We start from the raw sequence: 24,504 nt of genomic DNA on the forward strand, positions 1-24,504 counted from the left end.
TCTTGTTATCCAGAGGTGTCAGCATATCCATTATTAAGAAACGAAGTAATTTTGGGGCTGGGGATTTAGCTCAGCGGCATAAGCACCTGCCTTGCAAGCAGGCAGTTGTGAGTTTGATTCCTGGTACCGATAAAAAAGAAAAAGACAAATAAATAAATAAATAAATAAAAAGAAACGAAGTAATTTTAAAAGGTAGAGTTCCTAACCAATGCAAATATTGAACCTATTCTAGGCTAAGAACGGAGCTATACAACAGGAACGCAATCCCAACCAAAGTTCTGCACCCTGTCTCCCCCTTTGCACATCCACACCTCCAAGAGATCTCTCTCAAATGGGAAGGAATCAAGAGATGTAATGGGGGAAGAAAAGGGAATGAAAAAGGAGTTAAGAGTGTTATGTGCCTGTACTAATTCCACACAAGGAATGTAAACATTATGTACGTCAAATGTGTGCTAATTTTTTTTTTTTTAAAGTCTGCATCTCCACCACCACACACACACACGGCTCACAAAAGCTTCCGTGATTTTCGCTAAGGTGTAAACTGACTCTCCACCTTTAAGGCGGAAAAGCACAAGGGTGCGTAGTTCCGCCCCACGCTGGGTCGGGCCCCGCCCCCTCAGCGGTCGGTATTTTCCGTTGGTTCCCGGCGTCCCTCGGCTGCGCTCGGTAGTTTCCGGCAATAATCAAGAGTTCCTAACGTGCCCCACGTTGTCTCTCGGACGCCGTCCTCCCAACCCCCACTCCCCTTTCGTCTCCCTCCCTCCTCCTCCTTCCTCCCTCCCCCCACCCCCCACACAGCCCCAGTTTGGCCTTGCTGGCGCCTGTGGCGCTACGGGCTGGCCAAGATGGCGGCCTTCGGGATCTTGAGCTACGAACACCGGCCCCTGAAACGGCCACGGCTGGGGCCTCCCGATGTGTACCCTCAAGATCCCAAACAGAAGGAGGTGCGTTAAAAAATCCGGACTGCTTAGGGGCCAGGGCAAATGATTTGCATTGACAATTTGGGGAGAGGGGGCGGGGCGATTAGGTGGGAGCAAAAGTCCCAAAAGGGGGAAGAGTAAAGTGGACCGGTGTAGAACAGCAGGGGACGGTGGGAGGTTCCAGGCCATAAATAGCGAATGATGGTGGGGCGCGCTAGAGGCGCCCCCTCTAAGTACATACACCTCAGAAAGTTGTCTCAGGCAGCTTGGTGAGGCGGCTCTCGAGGAAGAGTGATGTTTAGAGAGCTCTGGCAGGTTGGGAATCTTAGTGACTTGTGGGACTAAGGGTGGGGTCCAAAGGACTATAGGGGCCTACCTTTAATAATCTGTTCTACACAGAATCATCCTCCTCCCTTTCTTCGTGTTCCCATCTCTTCTTCCCTCCTTTCCCATAACTTCCTCCCAAGGGGGGAAAATACCCTAAAATGCCATTTTCCTGTCTCAGGATGAATTGACGGCCTTGAATGTAAAACAAGGTTTCAATAACCAGCCTGCTGTCTCTGGGGATGAACATGGCACTGCCAAGAACATCAATTTCAATCCTGCCAAGGTGAGACATCCTGCCAGGCTGAAGGAAACGACTGGAAAAATCTGAGAAGGAGCAAAGGCCCTGGGTTGGGAGGACTTAAAGGGACAATTTAAATGGTTTAAGTTTGCCCCCATAATCCAAAGCTATCATGTTGCCATTTTTGCTTCAAAGGTAGGACCACCTGTCTGCCCTTTCTTCCTACCCTGAGGTATAGTTTTCTTTCCTCAGATTAGTTCCAACTTCAGCAGCATTATTGCAGAGAAGTTACGCTGTAACACGCTCCCTGATACTGGTCGAAAGAGGCCAGTGCACCAAAAAGACAATTTCTGGCTGGTGACTACTCGATCCCAGAGTGCCATTAATACCTGGTTCACTGACCTAGCTGGCACCAAACCACTCACACTACTAGCCAAAAAGGTGAGATACTCTTCTGTTCTGTAGACCATGGAGGGGCTACCAAGTACCCTCATTCTTACATTAAATTACATAAATATCAGTTCATGGGCTAACACGTCTCACTATTTGCGATATCCGTTCAGGTCCCCATTTTCAGTAAGAAGGAAGAAGTGTTTGGGTACTTAGCCAAATACACAGTACCTGTGATGCGGGCTGCCTGGCTCATTAAGATGACCTGTGCCTACTATGCCGCAATGTCTGAGAACAAGGGTAAGAAGAGACAGGTCGTTGACCCCTTCACGGGTGAGTAATTTCTAACACTGGGTGTGCCACTGATGGCTTCAAGGAGTGATAGACCCTTGGCATCACTCTTTCTAATCTATATTCTTTGCTTCTGCTTGTATCTTGGATTCACTCAGTAAACATCAAATAATTTATTTTGGTTTTGTGTTTTGTGGTACTGGGGTTCAAACTCAGGGCCTCACCAATGCCAAGCAAGCACTCTACCACTGTGCTTTACCCCCAGCCCTGACATCAAGTAATTTGATTTCCTACTGTGTTCATGCACTGAGCTATAAAAATGACATATATATTTGCCACCCTTAGGATGCTTATAGTCTAGTGGGGATGAAAGGCACATGTTCAGATAACATTAAATATAGAACATGGTATTTACCAAAGAATAGACAGAGCCAGGCATGCTTATGCATGCCTGTATGCCGAGCATTCAGGAAGATCACAAGTTCAAGTCCAATCTGGACAGTTGAGTAACTTAACAAGATCTTGTGTCAAAGTTTAAAAATTTTTAGACAGCTGAGTGTGGTGGTGAATACTTGTATCCTAGCACTCAGGAGACCAAGGGACAAGGATCACCACAAATTCAAGGCCAGCCCAGGATACATAGTATGAGCCTGAGGTGAGCTTGAACTGTATAGCAAGACCCTATCTCAATAAAACAAAACAAAAAAAGAAAAGAAAAGAAAGAAAAAATTGTTTAAAAGAACTAGTTTTATAGCTCGGTGTGAAGGCCTGGATTCAATCCTCCAAAAAGGGCTAGAAAGTCCTGTGGTGTGAAGGCCCTGGGTTCAAATCCCAGCACCACCACCACCCCTCAAAACTAAAACAGAAGCTGGGGCTGTGGTCCATGACTAATCCTAGGTACCTGGGAGGCTGACCCAGGAGAATTTCAAGTTTGAGGCCAGCCTGGGTAACTTAGCAAGACCCTGTCTCAAAATAATGTTTTTTATCAGTACCAGGGATCGAACTCATGACCACATGCTTGCAAAGCAGGTGCTTATGCCGATGAGCTAAATCCCCATTCCTAAAAATGTTTTAAATGTTCTGGGGACATACCTCAGTGTTCCCTGGGTTCAGTCACCAATACTACAAAAAAGGAAAATGAGAAAAGAGAAGGTTCTTTGAGACTTCAGTGGACAGATTTTATCTCTTGAGGATACCTGGGAAGACTTTGGGGAGGGTGGCATTTGGTCAGAGGCTAAGAAGATGAGTATAGTTTATAGCTGTGATGATTAGAAGTTGAGATAGGGATAGAAGATATTCTAAGCAGAAAGATAATTTCAAATAACCCCTTTTTTATCTTTTCTCTAGAATGGACTCAGATCATCACCAAGTACTTATGTGAGCAGCTACAGAAGATGGCTGAATACTACCGGCCAGGCCCTGCAGGAAGTGGGGGCTGTAGTTCCACAATAGGACCCTTGCCCCATGATGTAGAAGTGGCAATCAGGCAATGGGACTATAACGAGAAGCTGGCCATGTTCATGTTTCAGGTAAGGAGGAAGCCATGTTACGTAAAGCATTGGATTGAGCCTGATCTTGCACTCTACCAGTATGAAACAGATGTGTCTGCCACCTTGCCCCAGTTTTCCTTTTATTTGCCTCATCTGCCTCATCTCTAATAGTCCCTGGCTGAACTAATCCTCTTCCACTCCTGGTACCTATAGGATGGAATGCTGGACAGACACGAGTTCCTGACGTGGGTACTTGAATGTTTTGAGAAAATCCGCCCTGGAGATGATGAATTGCTTAAACTGCTACTGCCCTTACTGCTTCGAGTAAGGCTTAAAATCTGGGGAAGCTGGGGTGGATTAGAGGAAGACAAGATGTTAAAGCAGTGTCCCTTGAAGAGAAAACCATGAGCTCTGATGATCTTGTTTTCACAGTACTCTGGGGAATTTGTTCAGTCTGCCTACCTGTCCCGTCGTCTTGCCTACTTCTGTACCCGGAGACTGGCCCTACAGCTGGATGGTGTGACCAGCCACTCATCTCATGTTATATCTACTCAGTCAACAAGTGCGCTGCCCACAACTCCTGCTCCTCAGCCCTCAACTAGCAATACACCCTCAACTCCCTTTAGTGACCTACTTATGTGTCCTCAGCACCGACCTCTGGTTTTTGGCCTCAGCTGTATTTTACAGGTAGGTACTAGATTGACTCAAAGAAGTATTAAGAATCTGAGAAGAACTGTGTGTCCATCCTGAAGAATGGGGTGATTCCAAATTGAATGTGGGAGTAGGCATTGAGTACTCACTTGGAGACTGTGGCTTCTCAGTAATGAGGTATTAGTTCCTTTTTGGGGGTTCTGGTCTACCTCTCCCAGGCTAAATACTAGAGCCAAAGCCTTTCAGGAAAGTAGATGTAGGGAAGTGGTCAGGAATGGATGGCTGCCTGCCTCCAAAACTTTGAATAACCTTTAATCTGAAACATAAGGATTGGGTCATCTTACAGGATTCCTGAGAGGTGGCTATGGTAACTGAGTTTGACTTAACTGTTTATGTCTGGCAGACCATCCTCCTGTGTTGTCCTAGCGCCCTGGTTTGGCACTACTCACTGACTGACAGCAGGATCAAGACAGGCTCACCACTTGACCATCTGCCTATTGCACCTTCCAACCTGCCCATGCCAGAGGGCAACAGTGCCTTCACTCAGCAAGTACGTCTGACCAGTAGCCTGGTGCTTCCAGATATGAATATAAGCCTAAATTACTCTTCTAGAAATAGTGATTTGGGGTCTGGTAGTGTTCTCATAGTTTTTTGCGTGCTGGAGTACATCCTTAAGCCTTTTTTATATTGTAGGTTCGTGCAAAGTTGCGAGAGATTGAGCAGCAGATCAAAGAGCGAGGACAGGCAGTTGAGGTTCGCTGGTCTTTTGATAAGTGCCAGGAAGCCACTGCAGGTGGGTGTCAGAGGGCAGATAGTAGGAAGTATATTTGGGAGAAGGATGGGGTGGTAAAGGCATAGATATCTGAGAGTCATAATGTGTCAGACCTCTGGATAAGTCCTCCTGTACTGTTTGTCCTCCTCAGGCTTCACAATTGGACGGGTGCTCCATACTTTGGAAGTGCTGGACAGCCATAGTTTTGAACGCTCTGACTTTAGCAATTCTCTAGACTCCCTTTGTAACCGAATCTTTGGATTGGGGCCTAGCAAAGATGGACATGAGGTGAGCAAGATGGGAACTAAAAAGAACAAAAAACATTGCCGGAGCAACTGTCTATATGAGGAGAAAGTGTGGTGAGGCACTGAAACCAGGGGATGTATGCAGAGTATCTTCCTGGGCCCAGGATGTTTTAAGATTGGACCTCATTTCTTTGTATCCAACCCTACCTTACTTATCCCTGTGTTCCTTTGGTCTCCAGATCTCCTCAGATGATGATGCTGTTGTATCATTACTATGCGAATGGGCTGTCAGCTGCAAGCGTTCTGGTCGGCATCGTGCTATGGTGGTAGCCAAACTTCTGGAGAAGAGACAAGCAGAGATTGAGGCTGAGGTTAGGGAACAGAGATAATGAGGCCAAATGGAAAGGAATCTGATTGGGGTTGGAGACCCCAGAGAGACTGAGGTTCAGAGTTGATGGTGTATATGCCAGGCATGGTAGTATCTACTGTAATCCAGCATTCAAAAAGCTTAGGCAGGAGGATCACTGTGAGTTCAAGGCCAGCCTGGGCTATGTAACAAATTCAAATCCTTCCTGAACAACAGCAAGATCCTGTCTCAAAAAATGACAAGTTGATAGTGTGAGAACAGAATAAAAAACTAGCAGAAAATCTGCAAAAAATGTTAAGGACAGGAGGCACAAATAGGAAAGTGCAGATTGATATTGATACCTGGTTAGAGAATACATCAAGGCTACAGTTGACAGCTGGCAAAGAAAATGGAGGTCAGAAGGGAAAGAGAAGTGAAAAGTGTAGAATGGAGGCAGATAGGTGGGAATTCCAGGGTCATCAAAGAGTAAAGAAACAGAAAAGTCGGTCAATCCTCAGTCTCTTCTCTCCATCTTGCAGCGTTGTGGAGAATCTGAAGCAGCAGATGAGAAGGGTTCCATCGCCTCTGGCTCTCTTTCTGCTCCTAGTGCTCCCATTTTCCAGGATGTCCTCCTGCAGTTTCTGGATACACAGGCTCCCATGCTGAGTATGAACACCCCCCACACACACACACACATGCTCTAGTTTCTCTGCCTACTCTCAGTTACCTGCCTCTGTCATCAGAAAGCATATTTAATGACCTTTTGGTCTATATTTCAGTCTTGAGCTCTATGCAAAATGACTTTTAGGTATAATTCTCCCAGATCATCTTAAATTTTAAGAGAATAAAGAAGTAACAGGCAAGAATAAAGACAAGAATATGTGGTTGACGCATTTTCACTTTGTAAAGAGCAGCAGAGATGCTCTGTTTCTTGCTAAGATGATATATGGAACAGCAGGTGGGGTAACCAACTATACTTTTGTCCTTCAACAGTTTGGAGGTTTTTTTTCATTGTTCCTATTGTCTTAGAGGTCTCCCTCTCTGAGATGCTCTAGAGCACTGGTGGCAAACTAAAGGCACATGTGCCACAGTGAGTTGGTTGTTATCACTGAAAGCTCTAAAAGATTTGTCATCACTGCTGTACAGCATTATGCCTTAGGTATGTCCCTCTTTGTGTCCCCTTCCTTTGTGCTCTTGTGAACTCATGTCTTATTTCTTCTTTTCAGCGGATCCCCGAAGTGAGAGTGAGCGAGTAGAATTCTTTAACTTAGTACTACTGTTCTGTGAACTGATTCGACATGATGTTTTCTCCCACAACATGTATACTTGCACTCTCATCTCCCGAGGCGACCTTGCCTTTGGAGCCCCTGGACCCCGGCCTCCCTCTCCTTTTGATGATCCTGCTGATGACCCAGAGCGCAAGGAGGCTGAAGGCAGCAGTAGTAGCAAGCTGGAGGTGAATGGGCTTCTCATTGCCTTTGATTGTTTCTACTAATATTCCCAACTTCACAGCTCCAGGAGACCTCTGAGAGTCTCTTTTGCCCAAGAAGAGTAGTAGTAACTTTTTATAGTTTACCAAGCACTCCCACAACTATTTTTGTTCGTTTTATTTTTGTTTTGAAACAGTTATACTGTGCAGTTCAGGCTGGCCTTGAACTCACTTTGTAGTCCAAGCTGGCCTTAAACTTAATGCAATCCTTCTACTTCAGCCTCCTGAATGCTGGGCTTATAGACATGCACTGCCACACCCAATGACAGGGCCTTTTTTTTCAGTGCTGGGAATTGAACCCAGGGCCTTGTGCATGCTTGGCAAGTACTCTTACCACTGAACCACATCCCCATTCCTTTCATATTAGTTTTTTCATTTCATCTTCACAACAGCCTTGTGAGATACTCTTTATTTCCCATTTAAAGCTGATAGAAGCTAAGGCGTAGACTGGCTAAGTGACTAGACAAGGTTTGAATCTAGAACTTGTGGTTTCCCTACTTCAAGCTCTTCTCTAGTTCTTCTATAAGCTTTTCTATTCAGTCGGGAGCAGCTGTGTAAGACTAAAGCCACTTTGCTTATGTTCTGTTCCTTCAGGATCCAGGGCTCTCAGAGTCTATGGACATTGACCCTAGTTCCAGTGTGCTCTTTGAGGACATGGAGAAGCCTGATTTCTCAGTAAGTGAGAACCTGAGTGGGGAAGAATCCAGCTCCTTAGATCCTCTCATTATGTCACATTTTGGGATTTCTTTGTACCCCCTCAGCCCCTTTTCTTCTCCTAAATCCTGTTTTTCATTTCTTAGTTGTTCTCCCCTACCATGGCCTGTGAGGGGAAGGGTAGCCCATCCCCTGAGAAACTAGATGTTGAGAAGGAGGTGAAGCTCCCACCTAAAGAGAAGATCGAAGGGACCCTTGGAGTTCTTTATGACCAGCCTCGACATGTACAGTACGCCACACACTTCCCTATCCCCCAGGTACTGTTCCCCAATACCTGTGTCCATCTGTTTTGAGCCTAGATTTCTGTCCAGGGCATTTGCCAAGGGGTTGAAGCTATTCTTGAGGGTGCGGGTGTGCTGGGAAGCAGCTTGAGCACACTGGGGCACCAAGGGTGCCAGCATGCTACAGGAAGAGGGCAAGTGTGTGCAGGGTCTGATGGTACTGCCGGGATGCAGGAGGAGTCGTGCAGCCATGAGTGCAACCAGCGGTTGGTCGTACTGTTTGGGGTGGGAAAGCAGCGAGATGATGCCCGCCATGCCATCAAGAAAATCACCAAGGATATTCTGAAGGTTCTGAACCGCAAGGGAACAGCAGAAACTGGTGGGTTTGAGGCTCCTTGAATAGATTTCCCTCAAAGAATGCCCTAGTCAGTCTTCCCATCCCCAGTGTAGGGAACTCCTCAGTCATGTCCCAATGTCCTGTCTCTTAGAGTCTCCTGAGAGCTCTAGTCCTTTTGAAACTTCCCCCCTCATTCCCCCCCTCTGCAGACCAGCTTGCTCCTATTGTGCCTCTGAATCCTGGAGACCTGACATTCTTAGGTACCTCACAGTAAGCCCCATACTGCCCTTCCTGCCCCACCCCTCCCTCAACCTAGCACCTCCCTGTACATATTCCTCTAAGGTCCACATAGTCTGTGGTCCTCTAAGCCTTTGCTTCACTGTTCCCTTCCCTTTATCCCCCAGCCCTTCCCTTCTTCCTTCTTCCTCCCCAACCTACCTCCCTTCCCATCCCCCCCACCTACCCTCAGTCAACTAGTTATCTTTTCTGTCCTGAATTGTCTCTTTCAACTGTCCCTTCAGGTGGGGAGGATGGGCAGAAGCGGCGCCGCAACCGGCCTGAAGCCTTCCCCACTGCTGAAGATATCTTTGCTAAGTTCCAGCATCTATCACATTATGACCAACACCAGGTCACAGCTCAGGTGTGGGCCTAAGCCCAGTCCCCTTCCCACATTCTGGCCTCCTGTCCTATTTTTCTTTCTTCTTATCTTTTTTCCCCCTACGCAGGCCAAACCTGCTGGTCTCACCCCTTTCCACCATCATGGTTTCCTGCTTCCCTGGTTTTTCCCTCCCTCCACTCCTGTCTCCCACTGCCCTTATCAGGTCTCCCGGAATGTTCTGGAGCAGATCACGAGCTTTGCCCTTGGCATGTCGTACCATTTGCCTCTGGTGCAGCATGTGCAGTTCATCTTCGACCTCATGGAATATTCACTAAGCATCAGTGGCCTCATCGACTTTGCCATTCAGGTGGGGAAGTTAGGGAAGATAAAGGTGAAAGAAGGAGTTCTGTGCTAAGTAGGGTATGAGGACTGGAGTAGAGGTTCCACCTATTTTCCCAGGCTATTTGGGTAGGAAGACTAATACAGGGTGAGTGGAACATGGTCTAGGATTGTAGGAATAGAGATTTAAGTGTTCCCTGAGGAGGCCCAAGAGACAGATTAGAACATTGGGTACAGAACATCCTCCCACAGTGGAGTTCATAGAACTGTCCTGGAGACTGATTAGGGGTGTCCTTAATAGGACAAAAGATAGCAGCATGTAAAAACAGGGCCTTTCTGTGTTAAGGCAGCTCCAGTAGGAAGGGGCACCAGCCTGGCCTTGCCAGGTTCCTCCCAGAAAAAGGGTTTGTGTATGACATGAAAGGCATCTTATCTTCTCTTCTCTCACCCCCATCCACTGTGCTAGCTGCTGAATGAACTGAGTGTGGTTGAGGCCGAGCTGCTTCTCAAGTCCTCGGATCTGGTAGGCAGCTATACTACCAGCCTGTGCCTGTGCATCGTGGCTGTCCTACGCCACTATCACGCCTGTCTCATCCTCAACCAGGATCAGATGGCACAGGTCTTTGAGGGGTAAGCAGAGCTTCAAAAGACTGGAAACATGGGGCTCTGGCAAATGCCAGTGGAAGTCGCTTGGGAGGAACACATAGACTCACCCTGGGAAGTACCTGCTGTGCAGTTGAGGAGGGACTGATGTTACCAGGAGACTGGAATCTGCTTCGTAGGGCCTCTGGATCCTGACCCCTGCTGATCCTCCCAACCTTGCCTCTTATGACAGGCTGTGCGGCGTAGTGAAGCATGGGATGAACCGGTCAGATGGCTCCTCTGCAGAGCGCTGTATCCTTGCATATCTCTATGATCTGTACACCTCCTGTAGCCATTTAAAGAGCAAATTTGGGGAACTCTTCAGGTAAGAGAGGTAGGAGGTAAGGGGTAGAAAGGGGGACCTAGTCCCATCTCCTTCCTACTACCACCCACCTCAGGAGCAAAGCACAGTCTATTACCCTGTTGCCTACCCAGGGTCAGTTATAGACCATGTCCTCCATGTGCCATTGCATTACTGAGAGTGGGCCTTCTGCTTCCCAAGACCCTTCCTGTTCTACATAGTTCCTTTCCTGCCCACTTTGCTGTGGCACATCTCCCTTTTTGTTGTCCCAAGGTCCCTTGACCCTCACCTTTTTTTCTTTTCTCCCAGTGCAGACCACCCTCGTGGGTCATACCCCACTTATTCAACCCTACTGTCGTCTTTTCCCACCCTTGCAGTGACTTCTGCTCAAAGGTGAAAAACACCATTTACTGCAATGTGGAACCATCAGAGTCCAACATGCGCTGGGCGCCCGAGTTTATGATTGACACCCTGGAGAACCCTGCTGCTCATACCTTCACCTACACGGGGCTAGGCAAGAGTCTTAGTGAGAACCCTGCTAACCGCTACAGCTTTGTCTGCAATGCCCTTATGCACGTCTGTGTGGGGCACCATGATCCTGATAGGTATGGGGCATGGCATATACTGAGGAATGGTCATCAGTCATATCCCTGCCTGATGTTGGGAGGGGCGACATACATGGGAGGTACTGCACATTTAATTATTACTGGGGCAGAGATGAAAAACTGAATCTGAGGTGTGGTGAAACAAGGCTTTTCCTGAGGGCACTTGTATTTTTCCCTAGGGTGAATGACATCGCAATCCTGTGTGCAGAGCTGACTGGCTACTGCAAGTCACTGAGTGCAGAGTGGCTAGGAGTTCTTAAAGCATTGTGCTGCTCCTCTAACAATGGCACCTGTGGCTTCAACGATCTCCTCTGCAATGTAGATGTGAGATTTGGGGTGGGCAGTTAGCAGGGCTGGGGTCTGGTCATAGTCATCAAACTTGTCAAAGTTCTGCAGGGTCGAGCCATGCCATTTCTCCACACTGAGTTGCCATATCTGTTTGCTCTTTGCTACAGGTCAGTGACCTGTCTTTCCATGACTCCCTGGCTACTTTTGTTGCCATCCTCATCGCTCGGCAGTGTTTGCTCCTGGAAGATCTGATTCGCTGTGCAGCCATCCCTTCACTCCTTAATGCTGGTGAACTACCAATCGATAACCTTTAGAATTTCTGGACCTCACATTTCAGTACACAGTGTCTATCCTCTCATTGTTTGGTGTGGGGCCCTTTGCTGTGGCTCCCTGGCCCTTACTAGGGCAGTGCTTTGGTGCAACCCACGCTGAAGGGGCCTGTTTTCTTTTTTCTATTTTTTATTTATTTGATTTGGTTTTTTTGCTCCCCTCTGGGCCTATTTTCTAATCCTAATTTTTCTGTGTGTGTGGGTGTGTGTATATGTGTATTTGTGGTGTTCTAAGGATGGAACCCAGGGCCTGATGCGTTCTTGGCATGTTTTCTGCGCAAAACAGTTGTCTGTTTTTTCTTTCACCTTACCTGTCTTCCTCCTTATTTCTCCTCCCACCACACATACTCAAGCACACACACACAAAAGTTGGTTTCATCCCTTCCAGATCTGCTTGTTTTCCTTTTAGCTTGTAGTGAACAAGACTCGGAGCCAGGTGCTCGGCTCACCTGCCGCATTCTCCTGCACCTTTTCAAGACACCACAACTCAATCCTTGCCAGTCTGATGGAAGTAAGTGACCCTGATCCAAGCCACGTTCCAAGAGAAAGCCCCCACTTGCTCAGGCACACACGCACGCACGCGCACTTCCTGTTCTTGTTCCCCCTGACTTCAGCTTCCTCTCCAGACAAGCCTACAGTCGGAATCCGCTCCTCCTGTGATCGCCACCTGCTGGCTGCCTCCCAGAACCGCATCGTGGATGGAGCTGTGTTTGCTGTTCTCAAGGCTGTGTTTGTACTTGGTAGGGGTGGGGGGTAGGAAGGGAGTAGTGCCAGAAGTGTATATAGAGTGGAGTGTCAGCTCAACTACAAGGGACAGTCTTTCTCCCTCTTGAAGGTGGTCCTCTGACTTTGGGGAGGAGAGGAGGGTGAAAAATACATTTCTGTCCCATAGGGCAACATTTAGGGAAGTTTCTGCCTTTGTTGGCTCAGGGTGGATCTCTACACAGTATTCTGATCTCACTCTGCCCTCTGTGTCCCACCCTGAACCACAGGGGATGCAGAACTGAAGGGTTCAGGCTTTACTGTGACAGGAGGAACAGAAGAACTTCCCGAGGAGGAGGGAGGAGGTAGCAGTGGCAGTCGGAGGCAGGGTGGCCGCAACATCTCTGTGGAAACAGCTAGTCTGGATGTCTATGCCAAGTATGTGCTACGCAGCATCTGCCAACAGGTCAGTCCCACCTTCCTCCCAAAACCCCTAAATGCTTCCTTATAATATAGGCCTGTTTCTAACCTGTGATCGTACCACTTCCTTACTATACATCAGGTCCTTAACCCAACCCCAGCACATCCCTCTTCTTAGTGCCCCTTACTGGTTGTCCCCAGTCCCTGATTATCAGCTTCCTCAGGAATGGGTAGGAGAACGTTGCCTTAAGTCACTGTGTGAGGACAGCAATGATCTGCAAGATCCAGTGCTGAGTAGTGCTCAGGCCCAGCGCCTCATGCAGCTCATCTGCTACCCACATCGACTGCTGGACAATGAAGATGGAGAAAACCCTCAACGGCAGCGTATTAAGCGTATTCTTCAGGTAAACCCAGGTGATGGGTCTTGGAAGAAATAATGGGACCTAACTTGAGGAGAAATAGTGGAAACCAACAAGAGAGAGAGGGAGTTCAGTAAACAGAAGACAGATAAAGATGTGGGAGAAGGTGGATGAGAGCAACAGCTCCAACACAGGTTCAAGAGTAAATCCAGGGGCTGGAGGTTTAGCTCAGCAGCATAAGTGCCTGCCTTGCAAGCAGGCAGTCGTGAGTTCAATCCCCGGTACCGATAAAAAGGAAAAAGACAAAAAAAAAAAAAAAAGAGTAAATCCAACGTGTTCTAGATTCAGTAATTTAAGACTGTGAGGTGAGCACATAGCTGCCTGTAACTGAGTAGTAAATAGTTACTACTTATTAAGTATATACTTTGTAAGTAGTTACTCCTTATTAAGCATGGTACTGTACATACATTTTCTCACTTAATCTTTACGACTCTATGAAGCAAGTATAAATACCTATTTGGCCAGCTTAAAGAGGTTAAGTAACTTCTCTAAGGTCACACAGCTCATAAGTTTAGAGTTGGTATGTGAATCCAGGTATGCCTGTGTTCTTTCCAGTACTGCAGATGTTCAAGTGATTGGGAGGGTGAAAAATAAGGTCATGGAGGAAAACCTAAAGGAATGAGGTCCCTTCAGCCAGAGACTGGCTGCTAAAGAGACACTGTTAAAGGGAGATTAACCAGTAGTAGCTTTCCAGTCTCCACAGGACTTAAAGAGATTGTCTTGAAAGGCCTTGTCTGGGACTTTTTTTTTTTTGGTCTTTTTTTTTAGACAGGGTCTCTCCATGCAGTTCAGGCTGGCCTTGAGCCTACTTTGTAGCCCAGGTTGGCCTCAAACTCGCAACTATCCTCCTGCCTCAGCCTCCCGAGTGCTGGGATTACAGGTGTGAGCCACCATACCTGGCCTTGTCTTTAACTTCTGAACAACTGTTCTAAAAAAACAAAGGCAGGCTTCAACTTTTAATAGCAAATATTTAAAGTGTAAATATTATGCAACACTTTCTGATGCGAAAGAATATGAAGCTGTAGAACAAGGATCTAGAGGGAGATGTGAAATCTTGAACTGCATTTAAAGTATGCTAGATTTCAACTATTTTGGATTATTTAAATATGATCTTTCCCAAAAAGAGGAGCATAGAGATCCCTTTTAGATCTTTGAAAACCTGTGGTTCAAGGCTGTGGGAGATTTGGCAGGGCATGGTGGCACATACCTAAAGGCCCAGTTCTCTGGGAGACTGAAGCAGAAGGATTACAAGCTGGAGACCAGTCTTGGCTGCTTGGCAACTTAACAAGACCCTGCCTCAAAATAAAAGCTGAAAGGCTAAAGATAGAGCTCATTGCAAAGGCCCTTGGTGGTATCACACACATGAAGAAAAGACAGAGTTCCTTGTTTGTTTTAAAACAAGATCATATAGTATAATTCAGACTGGCCTTGAAGTCATGTTGTACCCCAGGCTGGCCTCAAACTTGTGACCAATCCTCTTGCCTCAGCCTCCCAAGTGCTGTGATTATAGGCATGTACAACCACACTTGCCAAGAAAGTTCCTCTTTTTTTTTTTTTTTTTTTTTTGGTACTGGGAATCAAAGTCAGAACCTCGCACTTGCCAGGCAGGCACTGTGCCATTGAGCTATATCCCTGGCCAAGAAAAAGTTTCTGTTAAAAAAAAAAGTTATGGATGGCCAGAGATACAGCTGAGCGGCACAACACCTTGTCTAGCAAGCTTGAGGTCATGAATTTGATTCCTGGTACCAAAAACAAAAGTTACAAGAGATTGGAAATTGGTTGTAGGGTGGTGGGTAGCTGGGACATGGTGGTTACTAGCTTGGGGTGGGGCTTCTACCATAGAACTTGGACCAGTGGACCATGCGCCAGTCTTCCCTGGAACTGCAGCTCATGATCAAGCAGACCCCTAACAATGTGAGTAATGCCTTGTTGGACTCTCCCCTTTCCCATACCCAACTCCAACTAAGGGATATGAGCCACCATAGAAGAACCTGGGTTTTAGCCAGGTATAATGGCATATGCCTGTAATCATAGCACTCTTGTGGGCTGAGGCAACAGAATCACAAGTTTGACCCTAGCCCAGACAACTTAGTTATCAAGTCCCTGTCTCAAAAAAAAAAATAGCCTTATAGCTCAGTGTGAAGGGCCTGGTTTCAATCCCCAATACCACCACCACCAAAACCAAAAAATCTAGGTTCTACCCTTACGCTCTGGAACTGAGAAAAGTAAGCTGTGGGGATGGGAAAATAGCAGACATCATAAGCTGGTAATCAGAGAAATATATTGGGAATGCTGGAGTTCTCAGCTGTGGGGAAGCTTGGCAGGGCTGGCAGTAGAGCCTGTTTCTTGGGTCACAGATGTAGGAGGTAGGCAAAGAAGACAACAGTGGAGGAATTGGAGAAATATGGGCATGCTAAGCACGTAACTCCCAACAGTTATAGCCCTACCTTCCTTTCAACCTCTACAGTTGTTCTCCTTTGCTCTTATCTCCCATTCCTTGCACCAGGTATCTCTTTTTGCCCTTGGCTACATATTTTAGTTCCTCTGTGCCTTTCATCCTCACTAGGAGATGAACTCCCTCCTGGAGAACATTGCCAAGGCCACAATTGAAGTCTTTCAGCAATCAGCAGAGACAGGGTCATCTTCTGGAAGTATGGCAAACAACATGCCCAGCAGCAGCAAGACCAAACCTGTGCTCAGGTTGAGTAGAAACACATTAGGCCTTATCCTCTCTAATTGCATTTCTCTAATTGCATGAATGATATCTGCCTCAGGGAGATACTGTGCATGTTCAGAAAAAGGAGACCTCCCCACAACCCTGTGTCCTCTGTCTGTGCTACAGCTCTCTAGAACGCTCTGGTGTATGGCTGGTGGCCCCTCTCATCGCCAAACTACCCACTTCTGTCCAGGGGCATGTGTTAAAGGCTGCTGGGGAGGAATTGGAGAAGGGTCAACACCTGGCCTCCTCCTCTCGCAAAGAACGTGATCGACAAAAGCAAAAGAGGTAAAGGGTTTGGGGAGGGTGCTGGGATTGAGAAAAGAGAGGAGGCAGGCCCAGTGAAAAATAAAATTTAGGGCCAAGGGTTAGACTTGAACAATTATTTCTAAGATAACAATATGTAATCCATTAACTAGTGATTTCCTTATTTTTTTTCTGTAAATCTGTATAACTTGTACCCTTTCTCTGTTTTTTTTTTCTCCTTAAATAAAATTAAAAAAAAATGAATAGACATCATAGGAAAGTGGCAAATCAAGGGGTAAAAGTGGCATAGCTAAGCAAGAGGTCAGATCTTAAGAGCCTGGGATGGAGGAATGAGAGGTTAGAAGTTGTGCCATAGTCCTGTCCTGTCCCCTCCTTTTTCCCTCCGCTTTCTTTCTTGCCCCCTTCTCTTCTCGCTTCCCTTCCATTTCTAGCATGTCCTTGTTGAGCCAGCAGCCATTCCTATCCCTGGTACTGACATGTCTGAAAGGGCAGGATGAGCAACGTGAGGGACTCCTTACCTCCCTCTACAACCAAGTGCACCAGGTATGGGTGTTTGGGCCATGGAGGTGGGCAGGAGGGCAGGGAAACATGTACCTAAGAGGCCACTGGAAGATCCCTGAGCTGCATGTTAAACTTGTTTCTGTTGTAGATTGTGAAGAATTGGCGAGATGGCCAGTACTTAGATGATTATAAACCAAAGCAGCTAATGCATGAGGCACTCAAACTTCGGCTCAACCTGGTGAGGGGAAAGCTGGGGAGAAGAAAGGAGATGGGACTGGAAATGCAGCAAAGAAGTCTTGAGTTGGGGAGAGCAGGGATGAGGATGGAGACCCCAGATTTTGTGACGTTCAAGTGTTAGCTGTGGATATAGGGCCTGAAAGTTGTAAAAGGGACTGGATCACTGTGGTCAGGGTCCAGTAGCTTGCATGCCCTGGATCTTTGCAGGGACTTTCTCTCAGTGTCCTACATTTTGGTGTGTCCCTATAAATGCTAGAAACGCACTGTGGAATGTTGAATGAAATCCTGGAAATCATCTAGTCCATCTCCCATCACTTTATAAAAGGAAATGCCAAGAATTCAGCGATTTATTCAAGATCATATAGCAAATCGTAGATGCAAATGAAACTTGATCTTAGGGGTTCCAAATCCCCCCAACCCAGGCTCTAAGTAACTTAAGCTGGCTGTCACCCTTGAGCCATCTGACTGATCTGTGGCCCTGGCAGGTAGGGGGTATGTTTGACACGGTGCAGCGTAGCACTCACCAGACCACAGAGTGGGCTGTGCTTCTCCTGGAGGTCATCATCAGTGGCACTGTTGACATGCAGTCCAACAAGTAAGCAGTTCCCTACCCCAAGGGGGGGCCCTGTTCCCATGCCAGCTGCGAGGTTTGCTGAGATGAGTGTGTGGCTGACACTGTGGACTGTAATCCTGCATTCCCCACACAGTCTTGGTGCCCTTCCTTGCCATAAAACCTTTTTCTTTCTTATTTCTTCTCTGGGTACCTTCCTCCCTACATTCTGTCACAGTGAGCTCTTTACTACGGTGTTGGACATGCTTAGTGTACTCATCAATGGGACCTTGGCTGCAGACATGTCTAGCATCTCACAGGGTGGTATGGAGGAAAACAAGCGTGCATACATGAACCTGGTGAAGAAGCTGCAGGTGAGAAACTGGCATCTCAGCTTTCTGCCTTGACTGCATTTACTATCCAGTCTCAGGGCCTTGTTCTGGCCTAAGCCCTCCACTCTTCCTCTTTATGCCCGGTTCTGTGCTGTTTTTTGAGGCTTCCCAGTCTTCTTTTTTTTTCTGTATCTTTGAACTCTTGTCTCATCTTCCTGTGCCTGCAGAAGGAGTTGGGGGAGCACCAGTCAGACAGTCTGGAAAAGGTTCGCCAACTGCTGCCACTGCCCAAGCCAACCCGAGATGTCATCACATGTGAGCCACAGGGCTCCCTTATTGACACAAAGGGCAACAAGATTGCTGGTTTTGATTCCATCTTCAAGAAGGAGGCATGTTCCACTGTCTTCTCATGCCCTTGGCCTTTCTTCAGTAACCTCAAAGCTTTGGCAGGCTCATCACTCAGAAGTCCATCAGGCTTCGAAAACTGTCTCTGGGGTTTTGAGCAAATCACTTAACTTTCCTTGTTTTATCTCCCCCTTTGGAGTCCCACTGTTTTTTTCTGGACTTCCCTCCTCTCACTCCCTTTTCACATGCCACTGTTTCTCAGCACCTTCCTCTTCTCTTCCCTTACCTCCTGTCTTGCCCCGTGCATTTGTCTAGCTGATGCTGTATCTTTTATTCTTGCTTTTCTCTCTCCCCACCACTGATCTGTGCAATTTTCTCTTTCTCCTCTGTCATTTACAGTATTTGATAAGTAACCATAATCACTGTGTATAGCTGAGAGTTAAAGGGAAAAGAGGGTAGAGTTTAAAATCCAAAGTGCAGCTGGGTGTGGTGGCACAGGCCTGTAATCCCAGAACTTGAGAGGCTGAGGCAGGAGGATTGCCATGAGTTCAAGGCCAGCCTGAATTACATGGTGAGACTCTCTCAAAAACCCACCCAAATCCTATCATATTTATATATTCATATATAATATATACCCTCATTTCTCTTCCTTATTTGTCTGCTCATCTGTCTGTCTGTCTCTCTGCCTTTTTCTATTGTTCCACCTGCCTCTTTCTCTGTCCTAGTTTCTCGGACTCTACTGAGCCCTCTTTTCTCTGCCCTGTCTTTAGTCTTTCTCTTCCTTTTCTCTCTCTTCCTCTCCTCCTTCCTGTTTTCCTGTGAATGTCAGTTTCTCTCCCCCACTGCTTTCCTTTTCTCACCCTCTCTATGTCCTGTTTCTGTCTCCTTGCTTTCCCCAGCTCTACCTCCTCTGCTCCTCCTCTTTGCTCTCCTGGCTTCATCTTTACTCTTCATGCCTCTTTCCTTCCGTGACTTACTCTCTTACTTGTGTACGTGTCCCTGTCTTTCCATCTCTCACCATCTCTACTGACTCAAGTTACCTACAACTTTTTTTCCTTTTTTTTTAATATTTCCAACAGATATTATACTCCATTCTATAAGTCCTCAAGATGTACTTTGTGTTCTCCAAGTCTCATCAGCTCATTGTCTCTCATTTTCTGGAACAGGGTCTACAGGTTTCCACTAAACTGAAGCTCTCTCCTTGGGATCTGTTTGAGGGGTTGAAGCCATCAGCACCACTCTCCTGGGGCTGGTTTGGGACAGTCCGGGTCGATCGACGAGTGGCTCGAGGGGAGGAGCAGCAGCGGTTACTGCTCTACCACACACACCTGAGGCCCCGCCCTCGTGCCTACTACCTGGAGCCACTCCCAATGCCACCAGAAGATGAGGAGCCACCAGCTCCTACCCTTCTAGAGCCTGAGAAAAAGGTACCTGAGCCCCCCAAAACTGAAAAATCAGGAGCTGCTCCACCCAGCACTGAGGAACGCAAGAAGAAGTCCACTAAGGGCAAGAAGCGCAGCCAGCCAGCCACGAAAACAGAGGTCAGTACCTCCCCCACCATGCATCTCCCTCAGTCTCTCCTCATGACGCTGCATAGTAGAGAGTGAGAGTTTCTCCTTTATAGGAGGTATTTGTGGAAAGGGGTATCATTAGAATTATAATAAAAATCAGCTATGTAAATACAGCTCCTCTTCACAACCCTCTCACCTTCCTCCTCTGTCACCCACACAGGACTATGCAATGGGCCCAGGTCGGAGTGGCCCCTATGGTGTGACAGTGCCTCCAGACCTCTTGCATCATGCTAACCCTAGCTCCATATCCCACCTTAGCTACAGGCAGGGCTCCATAGGCCTGTACACCCAGAACCAGCCACTGCCTGCAGGTGAGTGCCGGCCTCTAGGAACATTCCTCCTACCCAAGGGCTGTACCACTACTACCCTGGGGCACTGTGGCTGACTAGCACTCCGGGAGAGGGCTGGAGGGGGAGGAGCCCAGATAAGTAAGTCTGCTTTCCTTTCCAGGTGGCCCTCGAGTGGACCCATACCGCCCTGTGCGATTACCAATGCAGAAGCTGCCCACCCGACCAACTTACCCTGGAGTGCTGCCCACAAACATGACTGGTGTCATGGGGCTAGAACCTTCTTCGTATAAGACCTCTGTGTACAGGCAGCAGCAACCCACAGTGCCCCAGGGACAGCGCCTTCGCCAGCAGCTCCAGGCAAAGATAGTGAGAGGGGCAGTAGGGAGGGCTGTCAGGGAGAGGGGCTTTTACAAGTTACAGGACTGAAGAGACACTTAGGATCTTCACAAGGACACTCAGGGTGGGAGATACAAGAAATGACCTAGCAGAAAGCATTTCCTAAGTTTGAGCTTCTCTCCTTTGTCCCTTAGCAGAGCCAGGGGATATTGGGACAGTCATCTGTCCATCAGATGACTCCCAGTTCTTCCTATGGCCTGCAGACCTCCCAGGTAAGGGCCTGGGGTTCTGAGCATTGGGGCGAGAAAGGCAAGCTGCTGTGCACACTCCTAGCCCTGACTCTTCTCTTCCATCTCTCCAGGGCTATACTCCTTATGTTTCTCATGTGGGACTGCAGCAACACACAGGCCCTGCAGGTACCATGGTGCCCCCCAGCTACTCCAGCCAGCCTTATCAGAGCACCCACCCTTCTACCAATCCTACTCTTGTAGATCCTACCCGCCACCTGCAACAGCGGCCCAGTGGCTATGTGCACCAACAGGCACCAACCTATGGACATGGACTGACCTCCACTCAGAGGTACTCAAAAGTTGAGAGTTGGGCAGGAACACTGAGGTATAAGGGGGCATTTGATATGGAAAACTCATACCTGAAGGTGATGGGGCTAGGCTGAACTCTATAGAGATACTGGGAACACTTACCTGGCCAAGTAGCCCATAACAAGAGGCTGGAGCTGGAAAGGACCTTGGAGACTAACAGTCTCACATTTGCTTCCCCAGTATTTCTTTGAGGCCCCAAGAGGAGGGATCATTTGTTCAATTCTGATAAAAGATCTGGGATTTATAAGAAAAGACTGACATGATAAGCTTTATTCAGCAGTTGAACTCCAGGATGGACTAACAAGTGAATACCGTGACTAATGTTAGACAAGCCTAGTTAAGACCTAGTAACTATGTCTTCAGGCTCCATATCTTATAACTTAGAACTCTGCTGGGGGGTGCTGATTAACTGTCCACTCTGTGGCAAACACTATACTAGGTATGACTACATGAAGTGAAACAAAGCAATAGATTTTGTAGATATAAAGACAGAGACAGAGAGACTGACCACACCACAAGGAATTTTTACTCTAGTTGAGGAGGAAAGTATTACCCTTGAGAATATTATGAGCAAAGATATAATCAGGTCTTGCAGTTGGGTGCTGTGAAGTAAAATGGGAATTCAGAAAAAGTGGGATACAATCAGTATGGACTTGAGTCATTGGAGAGGCATGAAGGTGGTCAGACCTGAGTTGCTCTTTGAAGACTAGCTATGATTGGAATTTGTGAAAAAGGAGAAAGAAAGGCATTCCAAGTAGGGGAGATAGTATGGTCAGAGACATGGGTAGTGTCTGGGAGATGGAAAGGAGAGTAGAATTCATGCTGGGGAGGTAGTGGGGGCTAGGCTTAGAGGGGGAGGATTGATAGATGGCCCTGAATGTTGAGCTTTATCACTGAGATACAATCCCAGAAGGGGGGTCTTTCAATTAGCACAGTGATAGGAGTTGGGTAGGTTGTGAGATTAGTGTGGAATGAGTAGATAGAATGCATAGGGGAAGGTGAGTGAAGATGGAAGACACAACAGGGAAACTGACTGGCCACAGACCGCCCCAGGGATACGAGTACAGAGGGCATAATAATATATCATGTGCTGAGACTGTTGAGAAATAGCTAAAACAGAACTAAAAAATTCTTAACCATTAAGGATATGAGACACTAAAAGAAAGTATCATTTTTGCCCCTTACTCCCCAACCTAGAAGTCTGTCAGACTGAAAAGGGCTCTTCTGATTAATACCAAGGGAAAATTAATGCAGTGACTTATTAGAAGTTTGCTTTCTACTGTCTCACTCTCCCTGCCCTGTGCCTTGACCCCTGGATCTCTTGTCTCTGGAGATTTTCACACCAGACACTGCAGCAGACACCCATAATGGGTGCCATGACTCCGCTGAGCACCCAGGGCGTCCAGGCAGGTGTCCGCTCAACTTCCATTCTGCCTGAGCAGCAGCAACAGCAGCAGCAGCAGCAGCAGCAGCAACAGCAGCAGCAGCAGCAGCAGCAACAGCAACAGCAGCAACAGCAGCAACAGCAGCAGCAGCAGCAGCAGCAGCAGTACCACATGCGTCAGCAGCAGCAGCAGATCCTACGGGTAAGAACCCAGGATTCCATCCTAAGACTTGGGAGCCCAAAGAGGAAGAGAGGCCCAGGTTCATGCCACACTGTCGCTAGCATTAAATGAGGCTACACTGTGCTAAGCACCCAACTGAGTGGCTGCCTAAAGTTGCTTAAATCATTGCCCTCCTCTTCCTCCTTTTTGTGTTGCCAGGGATCAAAATGGGAGAGAGTTGGACACTCTCTCCAAGTAGTCTAGATTTGGCCTCCTAGCAGTGGTCTGAGAAGGGAAGATTGGGACCCAGAGTTCCCTCCTTGCATCTTGACTTTGACTCCCCTTCCTGCCCCCATTCCTCCAGTACTGAGTCCTGTGCCTTTGCTTTCCTCAAAAGTATTTTATGTCTTCATAGCAGCAGCAGCAGCAACAGCAGCAGCAGCAGCAGCAACAACAGCAACACCAGCAGCAACAGCAACAGTCAGCTCCTCCCCAACCCCAGCCCCAGTCCCAGCCTCAGGTAGCTGTTCAACATCAGCCCTAGGCTTAGGGACAGCTGCCTAGGTTGAGCATGCAGCCAGCAAACTTGTTTGGGTACAGTATGCAATGGGGTAGCAGTGTGAAGTAAGGCATGGCACTCTACAGAGGAGTGAAAGATAAGGATGAAGGAGGCAGATGTTAAGAGTCTGATCTTCTGCTTCCTGTTTCCACCTCAGTTTCAGCGCCAGGGCCTTCAGCAGACCCAGCAGCAGCAACAGACAGCAGCTTTGGTCCGGCAACTCCAACAACAGCTCTCCAGTAAGCCTGCCTACTTTCATAAGGGAGCCCCAGAATAAATGAGGGATGGGGTGGGCAAAAGTAGCTGAGGTGACCACTTCAGGCCCAGGTTATGAGGGATCCCTTCCCTCTCCTCCCCTCCCCTTCCTTCCCCCTGCATCTGATAGCTTTTATCATGCATAATCTATAGGCTTGCTTGATCTCCAACCCTGACAATTTCTGGTTTTCCACAGATACCCAGCCACAGCCCAGTACCAACATATTTGGACGCTTCTGAACCACCTGGAGGAACTGCTTGTGCACTGAATGTGGCCCCACTCTTTCCTCTTAATACCCATTCCTCTTTCCAAGCTAGCACCAGTAATGGTTGGGGCCCTTCCCTCAGGCTCCGTTTTTAATAAGTTTTTAGTATTTTTGTTAATGTGAAGCATTGAGCTGTTGGGTTTTTGTATATTATTTATATAGAGACCCCAGAACTGTTGCACCCAATACACAGAGCTTATTTGCAAAGGGAGTGTGTGAATTCTGTGTGTCGGGAAAGGCTGGTCTCTTGGGATAGTACTGAGGGCTGGCCAATAAGTCAGAGCCTTCATGTGGTTCAGATCATCTCTCCTATTTACTTTCCACTCCCTGTCTTTCTGAATTCTACTTGAATTATTGCCCTCTCCTCCAGGTCCAAAGAAACATGTTTGAGGTACAGGCCCTCTGTCCCGTAAGGACAGCTCACCTCATCGTCTAACTGTTGCCCCATCCTTTACATTTTTCCTCCGTGGGAGACATACCACTGGGATTGGGCAGGACCATTAGACCAGGAGAAAAACCAAGGGAACCCAATTTTCCTTTAATAACATCCCAGCTGCTGGGCTTTGAACACTGTGGGTAGGGTGGAGGTTATAGTTGCTGGTTACCCTTTTGCCCATCTCATGTGGTCCCATCATGTACCAGTAGCAGCCTTTGCATAAGCTGAAGGATTTCCCTAAGTCCCATTTCTGAGGAGAAATTGCCCTCATTGGTCTGTGCCATCACAAAGTAGGTGGAGGAAGTACAGTGGCTCCTGAGAGGAAAGAGCCCGGTGAGAAGCAGCACCCATTGCTCTGCCCTGCTGCTGGAACTGTTTGTCACATGACCCACCTGAGCTGTTAACCTCGTATGACTATTGCTTGCCCCTATTGTACAGTACAAAAAAACAAAACTTGCTCCAGAGTCACATTTGGAGCTATGGCTAGGCCATTCTGAGGCCCCTGTCCTTGTGTCTTGAGCCCTAAGTCCAAGGATGTGTAGGAGAACCAGCTGCCTGTAACAGAGGAGTCTTCTGATGTGCCTAGCTAGGACTGGAAGAGGATCTGCAGCAGCCCCATGGGTGGG

General features: G+C 47.6%; 1 protein-coding gene across 17 annotated transcripts; it reads left to right on the plus strand.

Annotated features, from left to right (window-relative positions):
- Positions 1-769: 769 nt before the first annotated feature.
- Med12 (mediator complex subunit 12) lies at positions 770-23,649 on the plus strand. Of its 17 annotated transcripts, none has more exons than XM_063246057.1 (46): positions 770-944; positions 1,426-1,530; positions 1,738-1,926; positions 2,049-2,208; positions 3,514-3,695; positions 3,870-3,980; positions 4,089-4,343; positions 4,711-4,857; positions 5,001-5,100; positions 5,231-5,367; positions 5,564-5,695; positions 6,210-6,336; positions 6,897-7,126; positions 7,754-7,834; positions 7,960-8,130; positions 8,329-8,473; positions 8,641-8,691; positions 8,953-9,071; positions 9,253-9,396; positions 9,835-9,998; positions 10,204-10,335; positions 10,689-10,916; positions 11,096-11,240; positions 11,372-11,492; positions 11,943-12,044; positions 12,148-12,273; positions 12,526-12,701; positions 12,880-13,059; positions 14,917-14,988; positions 15,641-15,774; positions 15,917-16,078; positions 16,489-16,600; positions 16,707-16,796; positions 17,281-17,390; positions 17,584-17,719; positions 17,905-18,066; positions 19,189-19,563; positions 19,754-19,904; positions 20,044-20,249; positions 20,414-20,491; positions 20,581-20,635; positions 20,711-20,798; positions 22,152-22,404; positions 22,778-22,877; positions 23,074-23,160; positions 23,373-23,649. In XM_063246057.1, exons 1-46 carry the CDS (start codon positions 846-848, stop codon positions 23,414-23,416), a joined length of 6,474 nt encoding a protein of 2,157 aa, XP_063102127.1. In that variant the 5' UTR covers positions 770-845; the 3' UTR covers positions 23,417-23,649. The 17 variants fall into 17 exon arrangements, with proteins under 17 accessions (XP_063102127.1, XP_063102128.1, XP_063102129.1 ...); XM_063246058.1 differs by having other exon boundaries at positions 20,417-20,491; XM_063246059.1 differs by having other exon boundaries at positions 20,044-20,240.
- Positions 23,650-24,504: the final 855 nt, after the last annotated feature.

Source organism: Cavia porcellus, unplaced genomic scaffold (genome assembly GCF_034190915.1).
Source record: "Cavia porcellus strain 051 isolate PalLab524CR breed Dunkin Hartley unplaced genomic scaffold, mCavPor4.1 scaffold_3, whole genome shotgun sequence".
NCBI lineage: Eukaryota > Metazoa > Chordata > Mammalia > Rodentia > Caviidae > Cavia > Cavia porcellus.

What these genes read in the sequence shown, in the direction of transcription:
- Med12 (XM_063246046.1), top strand. Translation starts at nt 846, where the DNA reads ATGGCGGCCTTCGGGATCTTGAGCTACGAACACCGGCCCCTGAAACGG. An exon ending in TCATCGACTTTGCCATTCAG is followed by an intron (nt 9,397 to 9,834) that starts GTGGGGAAGTTA and finishes CCACTGTGCTAG; the next exon opens with CTGCTGAATGAACTGAGTGT. An exon ending in GGACTGACCTCCACTCAGAG is followed by an intron (nt 20,799 to 22,151) that starts GTACTCAAAAGT and finishes TTGTCTCTGGAG; the next exon opens with ATTTTCACACCAGACACTGC.